Source organism: Lynx rufus, unplaced genomic scaffold (genome assembly GCF_022079265.1).
Source record: "Lynx rufus isolate CCGP_SWC_20201006 ecotype Redwood Valley unplaced genomic scaffold, mLynRuf1.p SCAF_3, whole genome shotgun sequence".
Classification (NCBI taxonomy): domain Eukaryota; kingdom Metazoa; phylum Chordata; class Mammalia; order Carnivora; family Felidae; genus Lynx; species Lynx rufus.
In genome coordinates this window covers 128537361-128553017 of record NW_025814845.1, presented here as the reverse complement: position 1 = coordinate 128553017, position 15657 = coordinate 128537361, and the positions used below count along the sequence as shown (strand labels likewise).

The window sequence follows — 15657 nt, the reverse complement described above, 5'->3', positions numbered from 1 at the left end:
TCTCAATTTGCATGTGACATTTTACATGTGAACATGTTAGCAACTAATTAAAAAAAAATGCAGTTTAGGCAAAATAAAATCCACCTTGGGGCACCTGGGTGGCTCAGTCGGTTAAGCAGCTGGCTTCGGCTCAGGTCATGATCTCGCGGTTCGTGAGTTCGAGCCCCGCATCAGGCTCTGTGCTGAAAGCTCAGAGCCTGGAGCCTGCTTTAGATTCTGTCTCCCTCTCTTTCTGCCCCTCCCCCCTCCTAACTCTCTGTCTCTCCATCTCTCTCTCAAAAATAAATAAACATTAAAAAAATATATATTTAAAATAAAATCCACCTTGCAGATCATATGTAGCCCACAGGCTGTCCGTTTTTGAACTTTTGGATCTAACTGTTCTGTAAACGTTCGGACAGTAAATAATTTTAGGCTTTCCAGACCATAAACACCCTCTATTGCATATTCATGTCCATTTTTACATCATTAAAAAATGTAAAAGGACATCCTTAGCTCAAGGGCTATAAAAACCAGGCCTTGGATTTGGCCCTTGGGGTGGTAGCTTGCCCATCTTGGTTACTAGAGATCATTAGCTTTGAGATTCAACAAATACTTCCAAAGACAGCCATGTTATCTGACTTCTATCTCTCACAAATAATTTTTTAAATTAAGCTGGCATAAGTATAATACATTTAAAATTCACTGCAGTGGGACATTTTATAATGCAATACATTTTCCTCCTGGTATACGGAAAATATTCAGGAAGCACACATCCTGAAAAGGAGTGTATGCATGATTTTAAGATACATTCCTACCATCTGTTACATTTTAACTGCTCTTACAAATGAAGCCATATTGCTTGAAAAATGTTCCCTATTTTACTCCAATCATGTTCTCAAAAACAGTATTATCAGGTTTACAATTTAGACTTTTCTGTTCAAGCACTATAAGGGTGGTTCTTCTTGGCTGGCTGGCAGCTGTACTCATTTCCTTTTTAATCCCTTAAAAAGAAGCATGTTTGATAAAGTTGGATAATAGCGTCTCTTTCTCAGGCCAGGAACTTTATAATCCTATTAGACTAATGATGTGGCAAACATCAGAGGAAAAGTCATAGCCAATTCATCCTTACAGATCACTTTGGTACTGAACCAACTTCAGAAGGGACATCAGTGATATGATCTGACCCTGAACAACTGTGAAACTTGTTAGGAGACTATAAAATCTCTTTCCTAGAATCTTTGAAAATAGGATAGTGAGACTTAAAAAATAACTACATGTGAAGATTGAGAAGATGGATATCAGCTCTCAAATACCTTTTATGTAAAAAAAAAATTTTTTTTTAAATGTTTTATTTATTTTTGAGACAGAGAAAGAGCATGAGCAGGAGAGGGGCAGAAGAATCTGACAGAGAATCCAAAGCAGGCTGCAGGCTCTGAGCTGTCAGGACAGAGCCCGACTCGGGGCTGGAACTCACAAACTGCGAGATCATGACCTGAGCCGAAGTTGGATGTTTAACCTACTGAGCCACCCAGGTGCCCCTCTCAAATACCTTTTAAACTTCACAATTCATTGAAAAGATATTGGGAGTATCAGTCATAGCATTATTTACCAAATCAAATTTGATCCTGGATCACTACTAATTTGACTCTAGTTCTACCCCGGTTGTACTCAGTCTTTTTACATCAATAACCAAACCAACCCAGGACTACGGATTTCCTAGAGCTTGGCTGAACCAATGTCCCTATGCTTCTTAATTAGTATCTCTAATTTCAGGAGAGAACAAACTTAAAAGTAGCTTGTAAAAATTAAGGACAGGGGTGTGCTAGAGTAGGCAAGCTAATTGTTAAGTAACAGTGAGGACCTGTTAAACACAGCTATCACTAAAGGTTAAATTACATAAACTATGATGAATCATAACATATTAAAAACAATGATGTTGAAGTTAAAAACTTATCACTCCCTAATTATTTTCCATTTTACCCTTATCTGTATTCTTTTTCTTTTTTAATGTTTATTTATATTTGAGAAATAGAGACAGAGTGTGAACGAGGGAGGGGCAAAGAGAGAGGGAGACAGAATCCAAAGCAGGTTCCAGGCTCTGAGCTGTCAGCACAGAGCCCGATGCGGGGTTTGAACCCACAAACTGCGAGATTGTAACCAGAGTCCAAGTCAGACACTTAACCGACTGAGCCACCCAGGCACTCCGTACCCTTATCTGTACTCTTGACATTATTTACATTTGTTATATTTACATGGTAGAAATACTATGTAATGGTGTGCTATCGAGAATTTTCTCCAAACTATGCGTTGTCATCATGTTGGTAATCTGAAATTGACTGTACTGGGAGTATTTATACCACACAAATAGGCAAATAATATAAATCAGTCCCAATCCCATTTCCCAAAGAGTCAGTTTAGTTATAAACATTTAAAAGCACACTACTGGCTTGGAGGGCAGCAGTCTCTGGTTGGCTCATGTACAGATTCCATCTCAATCCTTCTTGTGCTAACACCATAAAATAGACTCAAAAACAAAAATAAAGAAAGAAAAAGAAAAAAAGAAAAAAAAAAGAGTTGCTGAGCAGAATACTCATTTTTCTCAAGTGCCATGAAGCACTGTCCAGGATATATCATATACTAGGCTACAAAACAAGTCTCAATGAGTTTAAAAAGAATGAAATCATAGCAAGCATCTTTTCTGACCATGATTTAAACCTAGAAATCAATTACAAGAAGAAAACTGGAAAAATCACAAATATATGGAGATTAAACATGCTACTGAACAGCCAATGGGACAACAAAGAAATCAAAGAAGAAATTAAAAAATACATGGAAACAAATAAAAAAGGAAACACAACATACTAAAATCTATGGGATGCAGCAGAAGTAGCTCTAGCAGAGAAGTTTATAGCATACAGGCCTACCTATAGAAACAGGAACAATCTCAAATAAAACATCCACCTTTACACCTACAGGAATTAGAAAAAGAATATAGTCCAAAGTTAGCTGAAGGAAATAATATAGATCAGAGCAAAAATAAATGAAACAGAGACTAGAAAAGACAATAGAAAAGATCAATGAAACTAAGAACTGGTTCTTTGAAAAGATAAAATTGACAAACCCTTCACTAGACTCATCAAAAAATTAGAGAGGGTCAGGGCACCTGGCGGGCTCAGTCAGTACAGCATGCGACTCTTGATCTTGAGATTGTAAATTCGAGTCCCACATTGGGTGTAGAGAGTACTTAAAAAAAAAAAACAAAACTCTTTAAAGAAATAAGAGAGGGCTCAAATAAATAAGAAATGAAAAAGGAGAAATTACTACTGATGCCACAGAAATACAATGGATCATATAAGAGACTATTATAAATAATTATACACCAACCAAGTGGACAACTTAGAAGAAATGGATAAATTTCTAAAAACATACAATCTTCAAAGATGGAATCAGGAAGAAATAAAAAATCTGAACAGACTGATAACTAGTAAGAACATAGAATCAGTAATAAAAACCCCCCAATGAACAAAAGTCTAGGACCAGACATCTTCACCGGTGAATTCTACCAAACATTCAAAGATTTGAGACATATCCTTCTCAGACTTTCAAAGAACAAACAAACAAAAATGAGGTTCCTAAACTCATTTTATGAAACCAGCGTAACAAAACCAGACAAGGACGGACACACACACACACACACACACACACACACACACACACACACTACAGGCCAATACCCTTGATGGACCTAGATGCAAAATCCTCAACAAAATATAGGAAAGTGAATTCAACAACCCATTAAAAAGATCATACACTAGGGTGCCTGGGTGGTTCAATCAGTTGAGTGTCCGACTCTTGATTTTGGCTCAGGTCATTATCCCAGGATCAAGTGTGGAGCCTGCTTAAGATTCTCTCTCTTTCTCTCTCTCTCTCTCTTGCTCTCACTCTCCGCTCTCCTCTCTCTCTCTCTCTCCCTCTGCTCCTCTCCCCTGCTCAGTCTTTCTCTAAAAGTAAAAATAATAATTAAAAAAAAAAAGAAGAAGAAGAAAAAGATCATACACCATGGCCAAGTGAGATTTATTCCAGGGATAAAAGAATGGTTTCACATTTGCAAATCAGTGTGACATACCACATTAACAAAATGAAAACCAAAAATTATATGCTCATTTCAACAGATGCAGAAAAAGCATTTGACAAAATTCAACATCTATTTATGATACAAACTCTTGACAAAGTGGATATAAACAGAACATAACTCATCATAATAAAGGCCATATGTGATAAATCCATAGCTAACATCATACTCAACAGCAAAAAAGCTGAAAGTTTTTCCCATAAGATCAAGAGCAAAACAAGGATGCCCACTCTCACTACTTTTATTCAATACAGTATTGGAAGTCCTGACCAGAGCAATTAGGCAGGAAAAAGAAATAAGAGGCACTCAAATTTAGAAAGGAAGAAGTAAAACTATCACTATTTGTGGACATGATTTTATATACAGAAAGCCCTAAAAACTCCACCAAAAAACTATTGCAGTAAACAAATTCAGTAAAGTTGCAGGGTACATAATAAACAAAAACCTTTTATGTCTTTATAATCTAACAACAAACTAACAGAAAAAGCCCAAAAAGGCAAAGCAATCTTGAGAAAGAACAAAGCTGAAGGTATGATATTTCCCAATTTCAAACTATACTAATCAAAACAGTATGGTATTGGCATAAGAATAGACACAAAAATCAATGGAACAGAATAGAGAGCCCAGAAAGAAACCCAAGCATATATGCTCGGTTTATGACAAAGGAGGCAAGAATATACAATGTGGGTAAGGGTAGTCTTTTAATAAATGGTGATGGGAAAACTGGACAGCCACATGCAAAAAAAATGAAACTGGACCACTATCTTACACCATACACAAAAATTAACTCAAAATGGACTAAATACTTGAATACAAGACCAGAAACTATAAAACTCCTACAAAAAAACACAGGCAGTAAGCTCTTTGGCGCTGCTCTTGGGGATATTTTGTTTGGATACAATTCCAAAGGCAATTGTTGCTCCAAAGGCAACAAAAACAAAAATAAAACAATGGGACTATACCAGACTAAAAAGCTTCTGTACAGTGAAACAAACTGTCAACGAAGTTAAAAGGCAACCTACTGAATGGGAGAAGACATTTGTCAATCATATATCTAATAGGAGTTAATATCCAAAATACAAAGAACTCGTACAGCTCAATACCAACAAAAAATAAAAATAATCCAATTAGAAAATGAAGAGGATCTGAATATACATTTCTCCAAAGAAGACATGCAGATGACCAACGACAGGTGAGCAAATGCTCAACATCACTAATCACAATGAGATATCACCTCACACCTGTCAGATTTGCTATTATCAAAAGAACAAGAAATAACGAGTGTTGGTCAGAAGGTGGAAAAAACGAAGCTTCACATACTGTTGGTAGAAGTGTAAATTTGTGCAACCACTATTGAAGACAGTATGGAGGTTCTTAAAAAAGTTAAAAATAGGACTAACATATGATCCAACATTTCCACTTCTGGGCAATTATCCAAAGAAAAGGAAAACACTAACTTGATATGTATCCCTAGGTTTTTTGCAGCATTACGTATAATAGCGAAGACATGGAAATAAGCTAACTCCATCCACAGATGAATAGACAAAGAAGACGTGGGAGGGGCACCTGGATGGCTCAGTCAGTTAAGAGTCTGACTTAGGCTCAGATCATGACCACATGGTTCGTGAGTTCAAGCCCTACATTGGGCTCTGTGCTGACACTCAGAGCCTGGAGCTTGCTTCAGATTCTGTGCCTCCCTCTCTTTCTAAAAATAAAGAAACATTAAAAAAATTAAAAAAAAAAAAGATGTGGTACATGCACGCGCAAACACATGCACACACACAACAGAATACTGCTCAAAGAAAAGAATGAAATCTTGCCATTTGCAACAATATAGATGGACCTAGAGGGTATTATGCTAAAGTGAAATAAGTCAGACAGAAAGACAAATACCACATGATTTCACTTATATGTGGAATCTAAAAAATAAAACAAACAGAACAAAACTAAACTCATAAAGAGAATACATTGGTGGTTGCCAGAGGGGAGTGTGTGTGTGGGTGGTGAAATGTGGGAGGAGGATCAAGGGGTACAAACTTCCAGTTACAAAAATAAATAGAGCACTGGGGTGGCTCAGTCCTTCAAGAGGCTGACTCTTGGTTTCCGCTGAGGTCATGGCTCGCGGGTTCCAGCCCCACATCTGGTTCCACACTGACAGCATAGAGCCTACTTGGGATTCTCTGTCTCTCACCCTCCCTCTCTTGCTGCCCCTTCCCCACTTGCACTCCCTCTCAAAATAAACAAACATTTAGAAAATAAGTCAGAGAGATGTAATGTACAGCATGGTGACTATAGTCAATAATGTATTGCAAATGTGAAAGTTGCTAAGAGTAAATCTTAAAAGTTCTCATCACAAGAAAAAAAATTGTGTGATTTTATATGGTGACAGATGGTAACTAGATATACTATGGTGATCATTTTGCAAAGTATACAAATGTCCACTCATTATATTATACACCTGAAACTAATATAATGTTGTACGTTAATTATACTTCAATTTTTAAAGTGCCTCCAAAAAGGTGCCTAAATATTTATAAAATAAAATCTTTTTTTTTTTTTTAAATTTTTTTTTCCACGTTTTTATTTATTTTTTTGGGGACAGAGAGAGACAGAGCATGAACGGGGGAGGGGCAGAGAGAGAGGGAGACACAGAATCGGAAACAGGCTCCAGGCTCTGAGCCATCAGCCCAGAGCCTGACGCGGGGCTCGAACTCCCGGACCGCGAGATCGTGACCTGGCTGAAGTCGGACGCTCAACCGACTGCGCCACCCAGGCGCCCCTATAAAATAAAATCTTTTAGGGATCACTAGAAATGCCATCCTTTTTGAACATACATCCCTTCTCTTTAAACAAAGAATTATATTTTCTAATAAATGGCAAATGGTGAGAAATTTTGGAATTTCCACAATTAGTGTTTTGGGGAAAGACTTATGATGGGTTATTTTTATTTTTTGTCCTTTGTCTCTTATATCAAATACTTTCTTCTGTGAAAAGAGCTGTTGCCCAAAGGCAACATAAAAGTAGCCTTGAGAACAAAGATAGACCAATTTGCTCCCGCCCACCTCCAGGAAGTAATTAAGAAGGCCCAGAGTAACTCTATGCAATACAAAGGCCAGATTCACCAACAAATGGTTCGGATGCTATTTGGGTCATTTCAGATACATGGAGTATCTCATTCGAGTTACTTCAAAGAACATCAAAATTAGTATGAAAAAAAATTAAGGCATGTGTGTAAAGTGCATTGCACACATTAGGTTTGTTTTTTTCTGTAAGTTTTTCTTGGAGTGCTACAAATACTTTAAATACCCAAGCGGAATTGGAAAAAAATTATATACAAAGGACAGACATTATTTTTAATTTACTCTTTTTTAGGTAGCTGAAAAACAAAAATCCCTGAATGCCAGTTGGTGATGTGTGCCATACTAATACTACTATATCATCCAATTAAAAAGTGCATTAATCAGGACAAAGGGCCAGGTGTTTGTTCTTTACAGTAAAAGGACATCAAAAAGTCAAAAGAAAGTAGTTTTCAGGACTGAGGAATTACTACCTAACTCTAAACTTGAATATACCAACATTCTGCATTTTATTCTATGGGAAATTTGCAAATATGATGCAGTATACTGAGACTCACACTGAAAATCAATCACATGCATTTTCCACCAAGTAATGAAAAATAGTAAACCACACATTAAAGTTTTAAAGGTTATTTCCAAGCATTAATGTGTCCATGTATGTCGGTGGTAGAACCTTCAAAGGTACCCTTAGTTGTCAATATTTAATATTTGAATGAAATTAAAAAATGTTGTCAAGTCATGATGTATTTGATCTCTAAAAAATCATCTGTAAACCCAACTTAAGTGGATGATTTTGTTTGCACAAACCTACTTTGATGACCACTTGGGAATATGGTTATAATTGTGCTTTTGATAGATCAAAAAGAGTGAAAAACATCTCCACATTATACTTTATTTAAAATTAACAAAATGATCAACACAACACAGTTATAGGTAAATGGCAATGCAGTACATTTAGTTGGATAATATTTTTAAAAATCACATATTCACAAGTACACAGATCCTTTCCCAACATCGAACATTTTAGTCTATGTAGTCAAAGTCTTCTGGAATTCCAAAATTTTTATCAATTTTATTTTCTTCCAAACCAAATTTTCTTTTCGCCCAAGATTTTATTGCAAATATATTATCTATAAAGAAAATTGAGAAATACTTTTAAGAATTGAAAACACAATCATAAAACATTTCAAATATAATTATATTCTTTTTTGTTACTTCTATTACTTTCAGAAGTATCAACATAAGAATTTTGCTGTATTTTCAAAAGTCATGGCAATTAATTTCAGAAGAAAATAATTAGTATTTTAAGTAACCAAGTCGCATATTTAAACATTCAGCAAGTTAGTTGCCAGCAAAAAAACTACCTGCATTAAGAATAATCCAAAAACAGGGAAAGGCTAACAATGGTGTCTCTTCCACATTTCCACAGCACAGGCTGGGACTCTGTTACCTCGGGAATTACAGTTGCTCCTGTTCCCAGAGGGTACACATTCTCTCCAGACCTTTTCCCCATCCCCACAAATAATAATGGTTTCCAGATAATCAGTCCAGTGTGAGGGAGAATGGGTGAAGAGAACAGAAGGTAGTTTGCCTATTTTTAGACGAAGGTAGGAATAGATGTAGCCTTATTGTCCTCTAGGTGGGATTTAAATGCATTTTGCCGCTAGAAAAAAAGCGTTATATTTACTTAAAAGAATTTATCCCAAGGAAACAAAATAAATTGTGTACAAAGATTTATGGTTAATCTTTACAGCAGTGTAATAAAAGAAAACATAAAAGCAATCTAAATATCTAAACTCTTGGAAGGGCATCTCCGCTCAGGCAGTGAGGGAAGCAGGGTAACACCAACAGGCTCACAGTGCCTGCACTTGGAGAACGGGGTGACAGTGAGGTTTCTGTGTGTTTTTTTCACACATTTTCTCTAACGTATACACACCACCTTTACAATAAACATGTTTTATAGAGAAATGATGGTGCGAAGTTTTCTGGTTCAGAATATTTCACAAAATGTTAAGTGCTGTATTGATAGTGATAATGAAGGGTTAGAAGAGGTTCCTCTGGAGTGTCACAGGCTGAATTGTGTCACCTCCTCCAAATTCATATTCAAATTAATTGTAGTCCTAGAATCCAGTACCTAAGAATAGAACCTGGGTCTTCAAAGAGATGATTAAGTTAAAATGAGCTTGTTAAGGTGGGCCCTAATCCAATCTGCTCGGTGTCCTGATGAGAAAAGGAAATGTAGATACACTGATATCATGAGTATGCACAGCAAAGACCATGTGAAGACACAGGAAGATGGCCACCTACAAGCCAAAGACACCTCAGAAGAAATCAAACCAGCTAACACCTTGATTTTGGCCTTCCAACCACCACAAGTGTGACAAAATAAATTTCATTTGTTTAAGCCACCCAGCCTGAAGCACGGGCACACCTCATTTTATTGTACTTTGCAGACAGTGCATTTTTTACATACTGAAGGTGTGTGGCAACTGTATGTTAGCAAGTCTATGAGCACCATTCTTCCAACAGCATTTGCTCACTTCAGATATTTATTATGTCACATTTTGGCTAATCTTCAGATACTTGAAACTTTTTCATTAGTATTATTATATTTGTTATGGTGATCTGTGAGCAGTGAGCTTTGATGTTACTATTGTAATTGCTTTGGGGTGCCACAAACTGTACCCATATGAGACAGCGAAATTAAATATTTTGTATGTTCTGATGGTCCCACCAACTGGCTGTTCCCCCATCTCTCTCCTCTCCTCAGACCTCCCTATTTTTCTGACATACATTACTGAAATTAGGCCAATCAATAAACCCTATAATGTCATCTAAGTGTTCAAGTGAAAGGAAGGGTTGCACATCCCTCATTTTAAATCAAAAGCTAGAAATGATTAAGTTTCATGAGCAAGGTGTATCAAAAGCCAAAAACAAGCTGAAAACTCAGCCCCTTGTGCCAGACAGCCAAGTCGTGAGTGCAAAGAAAGAGTTCTTGAAAGAAATTACAACTGCTACTCTGATGAACACACAAATGATTAAGAAAGTGAAACAGCCTCATTGCTGATGTGGAGAAAGTGTGAGTGGTCTGGACAGAAGGTCAAAAAAAGCCACAACATTCCCTCTAAGCCAGAGCCTAATCCAGAGCAAGGCCCTAACTCTCCTCATTCCTGTGAAGGCTGAGAGAGGTGAGGAAGCTGCAGCAAGAGTTTGAAGGTAGCAGAGGTTGGTTCATGAGGCTTAAGGAAAGAAGCCATCTCCATCACATGAAAGTGCAAGAGGAAGCAGCAAGTGTTGATACAGAAGCTGCAGCAAGTTACCCAGGAGATCCAGCTAAGATAATTCATGAAGGTGGCTACACCTTCAATGTAGACCAAACAGCCTTCTACTGAAAGAAGATGCCATCTGGGACTTCCGTAGCTAGGGAGGAGAAGTCAGTGCCTGGGTTCAAAGCTTCAAAGAACAGGATGACTCTCTTGCTGGGGGCAAATGCAGCTGGTGACTTTAAGCTGAAGTCTGTGCTCATTTACCATTCCCCTAATCCTAGGGCCCTTAAGAACTCGGTTAAATCTACTCTGCCTGTGCTCTATAAATGAAAGAAAGTCTGGGTGACAGCAGCACATCTGTTTACAACATGGTTTGCTGAATATTTTAAGCCCACTTTTGAGACCTACTGCACAGAATAAAGGATTCCTTTCAAAATATTACTGCTCACCGGTAACACACCTGGTCACCCAAGAACTCTGATGGAGATGTAGGAGATTGTTGTTTTCATACCTGCTAACACGACATCCATTATGTGGCCCATGGATCAAGGAGTAGTTTTGACTTTCAAGTCTTCTTTTTTAAGAAATACACTGCAGAAGGCTATAGCTGCCATAGACAGTCATTCCTCCGATGAATCTGAACAAAGTAAATTAAAAACCTCTGGAAAGGATTCACCATTCTAGATGCCATTAAGAACATCCATGATGCATGGAAAAAAGTCAAAATATCAACATTAACAAAAGTTTGGAAAAAGTTGGTTCCAACTCTCAAGGATGACTTTGAGAGGTTCAAGACTTCAGGGGAGGAAGTAGCTACAGATGTGGGTGGGAATAGGGAGAGAACTAGAAGTTGAGGTGGAGCCTGAAGATGTGACTAAATTGCTGCGGTCTCATGATGAAACTTCAACAGATGAGGAATTACTTCTCATGGATGAGCAAAGAATGCGATTTCTTTTTTTTTTTTTTTTCAACGTTTTATTATTTATTTTTGGGACAGAGAGAGACAGAGCATGAACGGGGGAGGGACAGAGAGAGAGGGAGACACAGAATCGGAAACAGGCTCCAGGCTCCGAGCCCTCAGCCCAGAGCCTGATGCGGGGCTCGAACTCACGGACCGCGAGATGGTGACCTGGTTGAAGTCGGACGCTTAACCGACTGCGCCACCCAGGCGCCCCAAGAATGCGATTTCTTGAGATGGAATCTATTACTGGAGAAAGTGCTGTGAAGATTGTTGAAATGACCAATAAAGGATTTAGAATGTTACACAAACTTAACTGATAAAGCAGCAGCAGGGTTTGAGAGAAGGGACTCCAATTTTGAAAGAAGTTCTATTGTGGATAAAATGCTAGCAAACAGCATCACATGCTATAGGGAAATAATTCATGAAAGGAAGAGTCAATCAATGTGGCAAACTTCATTGTTGTCTTATTTTAAGAAAGTGCTGCAGCCACCCTGACCTCCAGCAGTCCCCACCCTGATCGGTCAGCGGCCATCAGCATGGAAGCAAGCCCCTCCACCAGCAAAGATTACAATTCGCTGAAAGCTCAGATGATAGTTAGCATTTCTTAGCAATAAAATTTTTTTTAAGTTTTATTTTATTTTATTTGAGAGAGAGACTGTGTGAGTGGGGAAGGGGTAGAGAGAGGGAGAGAGAGAGAATCCCAGGCAGGCTCCAGGTCACCAGCACAGAGCCTGATGCGCGGCCTGAACTCATGCAACCACAAGATCAAGACCTGAGCCAAAACTAAGAGTCATATGCTTACCTGACTAAGCCAGCCAGGCGCCTCAGCAATAAAGTATTTTTAAAGTAAGGTAAGTACATTGTTTTTTTTAGACATAATGCCATTGCACACTTAATACACGTAACTTTTATATGTAGTGGGGAAAAAATTCTTTGGCTTACTTTGTTCTACTATTCACTTTATTGCAGTGTTCTGGAACCGAACCTGCAATATCTGTCAGGTATGACTATATTTTATGTTACCCTTAATAAATTAATACCTGCAGTTTGATCACCTTTAAAAATACTGTTTTAGGAAGTTTAATTCCAAGTATCAAATAATGATAACTAAATGTTTGGAATGAAGTTTGTTTCTAAGTGAATACTACTACATCAAATAGAATAACATTAATGAAATATCCCCAATTCTTTCAATTAAAGTATAATGGAATAACAACAGAAATTAAAAAATGAATCTTTATGTAACAATTTAAAACTAATCTTTAGTTTTCATGAGGACCTAAGAGAGACTTCTGATAACATGAGGCACTCCAGAATGATCTGTTTAGTTTTACTAGTGTCTGCATCACCATCCATTCTTGTCAATCACAGTCAAATACTTATATAGGACCCACTGCTACATAAAACAGGGATTAAGTGTATTACAGGTACTTGATAATGTAAAGAGCCTATGCCTTCAAGCTGACACAAGATTAGAGAGAGAAAAATCAATTTATTACTAAATAATCCCAAAGTGTTACGTATGTTAAAGAGAAAAGATCAAGTATTATGTGCACAGCACCCAGAACAGGCTCCAAAAGCACAGAAAGATTTCCAGGAAATGAGAGAACAGATGCAACACTGCAACTTCAAACCTGGATCAGGACAGAAAGAAAGAACTCACCACAGTAAGACTACAGGCTTTGTACGAAGGAGGTGTGGGTTCACATGAGAGCAAGAAACCATTTTATTATAAACTTCCAAAGATTACACTTGATCTTAGCCAAAAGGCAAAGAAGCAATTACACCTCCAAAGATTAAAACAAACAAAAGAACATATAAAAGCCCAGCCACAATGCTTGATGGACCAATTCAAAAAGACTGATGAAAAACATATCTTGGGCTGCTGGATGTCTACCTTCAAGACAATGTCACCTAAAATCTTGACAATTGATTTCCCGTCAAATAATTTTCCTGTTATGTAGAAATTTTTATAAATGGATAAAAAAAATAGGTGTGTGTATGTGTGTCTTAAAGAAAGAGCCCCAAGACTAGTAGAATTTCTGTTAATTTCTATGGTGGTATACCCAGTATATATATAGAAACAGGATGGCAATAGCATGCATGAGTCTGTTTATGATCTCACAACATCTATCCCCCCCACCATTCACTAAGATGCCTCTCACACACAGTCATAACTTCAGTATGTTAATTATGAAAGTTTTATAAAATTTGTTAAATCACATTTAAAGTATATTTAATGCCATAAATCATTTAGATGTGATATTTCTATTACATTTATATCCTAAAGTAATCTCTCATTTTATAAAACTGAAATACTAAATTACTGAACAGTAAACATCCTCGATTCTAGATACATTTTAAGGACCTTTTTAGGTAAAAAGAAAACCAAACCTTAACTAATAATTACAGGACAATCTCTGGTTACAAGTATTAAAGATGTTTTCTTTTTGCTTGTTTTGAAGACAGGTTGATTTTCTGAGGTGCAATTTGTTTTAACTCCATATTCTTACCATAACACTTTTCTGTTGGAAGGAGCAAATTGTAACTTCAAATGGAAACATGGTTCCTAACAGCTGTTTCTGCTGTGCTAAAAATATCTTCCTTCCTATATGATTTTAAAAGTTTTAGGTTCGGGTATCTGGGTATTTCAGTCGGTTAAGCATCTGCCTCCACCTTCCTAAAGCATCCGCCTTCGGCTCAGGTCTTGATCTCATGGTTTGTGAGTTCGAGCCCCATGTCCAGCTCTGTGCTGACAGCTCAGAGCCTGGAGCCTGCTTCAGATTCTGTGTCTCCCTCTCTCTCTGTTCCTCCCCTGTTCGCACTCTGTCTCTGTCTCTCTCAAAAATAAATAAACATTAAAAAAAAGTTTCAGGTTCTTTCTGAGCTAATAACGTTAGGGGAAAAAGAAGTTGTTCAAATTGTTCCTTTTTTTCATCATAACTGGAAGTTTATGATCAAGTGGAAAATAAAAGCATTTTTTAAGAGAATGGGAAAAGGGGAGTATTTGTTCATCTCTATGTCTAATGTTGTGCTAAAGGGCTTACAAACTGTTTTTATTTAATCCTCTCAAAATGTAAAGTACAGGGGCGTCAGGGTGGCTCAGTCGGTTAAGCGTCCAACTTCAGCTCAGGTCATGATCTCGCGGTCTGTGGGTTCGAGCCCCACGTCGGGCTCTGTGCTGACAGCTCAGAGCCTGGAGCCTGTTTCGGATTCTGTGTCTCCCTCTTTCTCTGACCCTCCCCCTGTTCATGCTCTCTGTCTCAAAAATAAATAAATGTTAAAAAAAAAAATTTAAAAAAAATGTAAAGTACATATAATCTACAATGAAGAAGCAGGTTCAGAGAAGTTCAATAAGTCATACAGCAAAAATAAGGAACACAATCTGGATTCCTTGCAAAAGTCAAGTTCTTCCCACCATGCACACAGGCTGCATGTTCCTGCTGCTTACTGAGCTGTTTTGCTGAGAACTATTGGGAGAAATCACTTTGTGACTCTTGTCTTATTTTTAATCCACTTGCCTTTTTTTCTCACTCAAAATTTTGTATTTCTCAAATCCATATGATATCACTGTATTTATTATTTATTTATACTTATTGGACATACATTTCATTCTTCTCTTTTCTTTAATGGGAGCTTGCTGTTTTTACCCTCTTCTTTCCTTATCACTTAAGCATTACATTATTTATGAAATGTATTACTTTTGTAATAAATAAGATTGCGATTTTATAGGAGCCAATTGCACTGATTTTATCAATCTACTTAATTCTAAAATAGACAAGGAAGAGTGCTTTAAAAAATTTTTTTTTAAATGTTTATTTATTTTTTGAGAGAGAGGGAGAGTGCAAGCAGGGAATGGGCAGAGAGACAAAGGATCTCAAGTGGGCCCTGCACTGACAGCAGAGAGCCCAACGCGGGGCCTGAACCCACGAACCGTGAGACCATGACCTGAGCTGAAGGCAGATGCTTAACCGACTAAGTCACCCAGACACCCCTAGGAAGAGTGATTCTTTTTTTTATTATTATTAAGAAATTTTATGTTTATTTATTTTTGAGAGAGAGAGAGGGAGAGAGCATGCACGCACGCACACAGGAGACGGACCGAGAGAGAGGAGACATAGAATCCAAAGCAGGCTCCAGGCTCTGAGCTGTCAGCACAGGGCCTGATGCAGGGCTCCAACTCGCGAACAGGTAGATTATGACCCAAGCCAAAGTCGGACACTTAACCGACTGAGCTAT

The 15657-nt window shown here is 37.6% G+C and overlaps 1 protein-coding gene across 1 annotated transcript in view; it reads right to left on the bottom strand.

The window, feature by feature from the left end:
* Positions 1–8069: 8069 nt before the first annotated feature.
* Positions 8070–15657, bottom strand: part of MND1 (meiotic nuclear divisions 1) — a 64168-nt gene continuing 56580 nt past the window's right edge. The window contains exon 8 of the mRNA XM_047091904.1: positions 8070–8321. Within this exon, the coding sequence (XP_046947860.1) occupies positions 8215–8321 (107 nt within the window). The 3' untranslated portion in view covers positions 8070–8214. The remainder of the gene's footprint in view (positions 8322–15657) is intronic.